Below are 5,441 nucleotides of genomic sequence, written 5' to 3'. Positions count from 1 at the left end.
GTCCAAGTCCTGCATTTGAGGAGGGGGAGGGGAGGCCCCGGAGAAGGGAGGTAGGGATGGGAGGGGGAAGGGAGGTGAGAGGGGAGGGGCGGAGGATCCTCTTCCAAGACTCCACTTGCAGGGCTGGCCACTGGACCCAGCTGTGACCTGGTCTGTGACGTCTTCCTGCCAGCCTTGGGAGTCTCAGGGCGTGAATTCTGGGCTCCGTTCACGGCCCATATTGGAGGTGTGGGGACCGCAGACTCTACCTGTTGACAGAAGAAGGACCACCCCCTGCTAGAAGCCTCTGTGGACGTTTAGCTGTGGCTTCTAAATGGAAGGCCAGATTTTTTTATTTTATATTGGAGTATAGTTGATAAACAATGTTGTGTTCAGCAAAGTGACTCAGTTATACCTATGCATGTATCTCTTCTTTTTCAAATTCTTTTCCCATTTGGCTGTTACATAATTATGAAACTATACCCCTGTCTCAGACTGCTGCAGCCTGAGTTCTAATCTAACCCTGCATTGATTTCATGCTTTGCTTTCTGCTCTTCATAAGCTGTAGTCCCTTTGCTTTTCCCTGTGTCCTTTCTGGTCTGTTCTCCACACTAGCCGGAGGGATCTTCTTAACGTGTGGATCTTGTCAAAGTCTTCCATCTTCACTTGTTGAATAAAATCCCTCGCCATTCTCAGGTGCCCACGTGACTTGTCAGCAGCTAGCTGCCCCCGAGGCAACACCTCCCGCCCTCCCTAGCACCCGGAGGTCCCCTGGGCTTTGCACTGCTGCTCCTTCCCTCTGAAACCCTCTCCCACCTCCTGACGTTAGCATGAATGTGTTCCTCTAGGAGACCCGCCCTGCCCACCCCATCTAGATGCAGCAGGAGCTTTCGCCTGCCTCCATTCTCTAATGCCTCCTTCCTTCGTAACACTTACAACAGGGGCGATTCGTGTTTCACTTGTATTTTCCTTGCCCTGTAGTCCTCAGCCTCTACCTGAGCGAGGACCAAGTCTGCCTTGTCTCCAGCTTTCTGTTTCCAGCTCAGAACCTGGAATCTGACACACAGTTGGGCCCCAGTGTTGAATACAAATTCTCCTGAAACCTACTAATTATCCCCAGAACAGCCGGCACCAGTTGTCTCCTGCCACGAAGGTGTCCAATTAATAGCTGCTCATTTGGTGTGACTTGAGGTCTGAATGTGGCCTCTAGATTTCTTCCTGCAGCTGTCAATCACTCTGTTGCAGATGCTGATTCCAGTTGCTTGAAAACAAGTGGCATCAAAAGTCAAGACTGTCACAGTCATAGTCGAACAAGTAAGTATGCTGATGTCGTTTGTCGTTGCTAATTTCTTGAAACCATTCATGAGACAACACCATCTACTTCAATAAGCTTTGAGACCCAGTGTTTGAACAGGACTAGTTATTTCCTGAACAACACAGCAGAGAAACTGATGATTACTTTTGTAAGTGTTATCAAATTTTTCTTTTCCCTTGGAAATGGTAATAGGAGAATTTAAGTAAATGTTTTAGCCAGATTGAATTTGGGTTTTTTTCTCCTGGTCTACTGTGGATTCTTCTCTCAAAGGTACTCAGGATAATAGCAATTCTGTTAGCTTTCCCAGCACTGAGACAGATCTACAGGGTCAGTCCTGCTGGGCTTGGGTCTAACCGTTTAACACGTATTAAATCATGATCCTCTAACCTGTGCTATGAGAGAGGTACTCTTACTAACCCATTTGAGAGAGACAATGACTAGAGAGATTTGGTTACAGAGCAAGAAGAGGTAAATCAGGACCCAAACCCAGGCTCCAGAGTCAGTTTTAACGATGATACAATGGAACAACAGAAATACCAGTTTCTCATGAAAAACACACCTGTAGGATTAGTCCAGCCAGATGGTTGTAGCTATGGGGCCTCAGAAGAACCATACTGCTTGTCAGAAAGAAGAATCAAAGCATCATTCGACTGTCACATCGTTAATTCCATAAGAACTGGTCAGGAGTTCCATAGAGCGGGGAAGCTTCATGAACCAGTGTCGCTGGTTGCCGTAAATTTGGTGTCTCTGTGGGTGTTTTGTAACTGTTTTAGCAGAAGAGAACATTTCACAGCTCTGTAAGGCTCCAAGTAGAGTGTTCGGTCATAATTTTGAGACTAACTCCATGCAGGAGCAGTTCTCATGGTTTCATAAGAAGTTGTATGACTTGAAACTTTTTAATTTTTCACTTTTCTTTGCTTCCCTAAAGGCCTCCAGAGTTCTCATCTATGGGAATTTGTGCGAGATCTGCTTCTATCTCCTGAGGAAAACTGCGGCATTCTGGAATGGGAAGATAGGGAACAAGGTATTTTTCGGGTGGTTAAATCAGAAGCCCTGGCGAAGATGTGGGGACAAAGGAAGAAAAATGACAGAATGACGTACGAAAAGCTGAGCAGAGCTCTGAGGTAGGTGAACAGCATGAAATGTCGTGAGTCTGCCAGCACAGTTATATTAAAAGCCATATAAAACTGGGCTTCCCAGGGGCACTAGTGTTAAAGAACCTGCTTGCCGACGTAGGTGACGTAAGAGATGCAGGTTCGATCCTGGGGTCGGGAAGATCCCCTGGAGGAGGGCATGGCAACCCATCCCAGTATTCTTGCCTGGAGAATCCCATGGACAGAGGAGGCTACAGCCCAGCGGGTTGCAGAAGAGTCAGACACGACTGAAGCAACAGCACACACATAGAAAATTACAGGGCTCTTTTTACTTGATAACCAAAAGGTCATGAGACTACACTTTGGGACTTAGTTTCAGGTGAGATTAGGGTTTGTAAACTGACACGTCATCCTTGCCCTTCTTGGCAGTGTTCCCAGGGGATCACTCTGAGGCCATCACACACACACACACACATTTTGAACTGCATGTGGTGAGGTTCAGTCTTCAAGATGTCTGGGAAAGGTTTAAGTGTAAGTTAACGAGGGGAGAGCTCGTGTTCTGTCGCTTTCCCGGGGTGTGAACCCTCCCTGTGCTTCTCTTCTGCTGTCTTTGCAGGTACTACTATAAAACCGGAATTTTGGAACGGGTTGACCGAAGATTAGTGTACAAATTTGGAAAAAATGCACATGGGTGGCAGGAAGACAAGCTATGATCTGCTCCATCATCCAGCTCATGTAATGGATTTCTGTCTTTTCAAACAATAGATTGCAATAGACATTGGAAAGTCCTTTAAAAAAAAAAAAAAAAAAACACCTGCCAACGTGCTGATAAAATTTCTCCACATCTCAGCTTACGTTTGGACTCAGAGTTGTTGTTGTCTGTTTGGGGGTAATGGCCGCAACCCTTAAGCTATTTTTTTTTTTAACCCAAGGGGAGGAGGGAATGACCTTTTGTGGTACCCTGATCGAACATCACTTCCCTAGTGAAGAGTTGCAGAACCACAATGCCCAGTGTCATCGGTGCTGCTCAGAGAAAAAGGATCCAATTCTGCTATTTAAAGGCTCATCTGGTGGTCCCACTCCAAAGGCTCCAAAGTTTTCACATCGGTAACTGTAGCAGCTCACAAAGCAAAAAAAAAAAAAAAGTGATTAGTTCGTAGTTCACATAGTAGGAGGGGGTCAGATGTGATAAGATAAACAGACAGATTTTAAATCGTTAAAGTCAAATTCCATAGTAAAGTTTCTTAACTGGTAAAGGAGCTAAGCCATCAAGCTGATACATAATTGGATTTCGCATAGTAAACTTTCTTAACCAGAATATCTTTTTAGCCGCTCAGCAAAACCCCCATGGCCATCTATCTGGGCTAACACACTTAAAATTAGGCACATTCTTAATTCTTGCTGAATTTGTTCCCCCTCTTCTCCAGGGTAGGGAGCATCACATGTGCAAAGGGTTAATCCACAGACGTTTGCATCAGTTTCCAAACCACTACTGTTTCCATGGCTCAAGCTGTCAACACAATAAAATCATAATTCACCGATTCTGTCTGTGAGCAAGACATTAAACCTTTACAGAGCCAGGAATTTCCTGACGGCTCTGTAATAGGCAATTAAACTATGAGTCTCTCCCTTTGTTTTCCTACCTGATGGGTACGCAAGCTCTAAAACGCATATTTCCTTGACAAAAATTGTGACGATGGATTTACACCAGTGAATATTCGTTCACGGGTTAAAGTCTGCACTGATGTTTTCTCATCAGTCACTGGTAGGTGAACCATTAGTGACTCCAGCTAGGTGGACTGTCCCCAGGACCCCTTCCCCAGAGCAGGAAGCTTCATGTGATAAGGCACTGAACCGCAAGATAGACTGAGGGCCTCCATCTTAGAGTTTCACGTCAAAAGTCACTTGTTTTTAAAAAATGTGAATGACTGTAAAATAATCTATTTTTTGGATTCATGTGTTTCCCAGGTGGATACAGTTTATAAACAATGTGAATAAAATATTTAACATGTTACACTGTCTCTGGATTGTTCAGTTTAGCAAGGCTGACTCAGGAAACATTGCTCAGACGCTAAGTTGTGTTCAACTCTTTGTGACCCCATGAACTGCAGCACGCCCTGCTTCCCTGTCCTTCACCATCTCCCGGAATTTGCTCAAACTCATGTCCATTGAGTTGGTGATACCATCCAACCATTTCATCCTCTGTCACCCCCTTCTCCTCTTGCCCTCAATCCTTCCCAGCATCAGGGTCTTTTCTAATGAGTTGACTATTTGCATCAGTTGGCCAAAGTATTGAAGTTTCAGCTTCAGCATCAGTCCATCCAATGAATATCCAGGGTTGATTTCCTTTAGGATTGACTGGTTTGATCTCCTTGCTGTCCAAGGGGCTCTCAAGAGTCTTTTCCAGCACCACAGTCCAAAAGCATCAATTCTTGGGTGCTCAGCCTTCTTTATGGTTCAACGGTTCAACTCTCACATCCATACATGTCTGCTGGAAAAACCAGAACTTTGACTATATGGACCTTGGATGACCCTTCTATTAATATTTCCTACCATTTAGGAGATGGAGATTCCTAGAGAGTCCCAAAGATGTAAGAGATATAGGGGAGTGATCTACCCCACCACCTTTCCTTCTGAAGACAGAGTTCTCACAAGATGGAGTGCATGGACCAGTGGGGCCTACAGGTATGTTTTTGTTTGGTTTGCAAACAAACACACATTTTTATGGCTTGTGTATGAGGTGGTGTTTTGTTTTTTCCTGTGAATTAGTTGCCTTATTTGAAAATCAGGAGATGTACAGGCAAATCCAGATCACCACTTTGTTTTTAAAAGTCAGATCTGGCATCACTAGTCTCTCAGTGCTGTGGCAGGAATTTCCTGGACTGGGTGGAAGAGCATTTGGTCACTTCTTGCTGCCTCATACCTTGAACTTTGTTTGTACCCTGTTGTGTTTAGTTCGAGGTGGTGGGTTTTTTTTTTTTTTTCCAATACAATTTTTAAAGGTTACATTCCATTTACAGTTATTACAAAATGCTGACTATATTCCCCATGTT

The 5,441-nt window shown here is 44.6% G+C and overlaps 1 protein-coding gene across 2 annotated transcripts in view; it reads left to right on the top strand.

Moving 5' to 3' along the window:
• The window catches only part of ELF5 (E74-like factor 5 (ets domain transcription factor)), a 33,180-nt gene extending 28,778 nt beyond the window's left edge, over window positions 1-4,402 (top strand). For both annotated transcript variants that reach the window (XM_010831841.1, XM_010831840.1), the window contains exons 5-7: window positions 1,225-1,293; window positions 2,223-2,418; window positions 3,005-4,402. In XM_010831841.1, coding sequence (XP_010830143.1) covers window positions 1,225-1,293; window positions 2,223-2,418; window positions 3,005-3,101 — 362 coding nt within the window. In that variant the 3' untranslated portion in view covers window positions 3,102-4,402. The remainder of the gene's footprint in view (window positions 1-1,224; window positions 1,294-2,222; window positions 2,419-3,004) is intronic.
• The last annotated feature ends 1,039 nt before the right edge of the window (window positions 4,403-5,441 follow it).

The sequence above is a fragment of the Bison bison genome, unplaced genomic scaffold, assembly GCF_000754665.1.
Source record: "Bison bison bison isolate TAMUID 2011002044 unplaced genomic scaffold, Bison_UMD1.0 scf7180017864531, whole genome shotgun sequence".
Lineage (NCBI taxonomy): Eukaryota > Metazoa > Chordata > Mammalia > Artiodactyla > Bovidae > Bison > Bison bison.
This window is presented reverse-complemented; position numbering and strand designations above follow the sequence as displayed.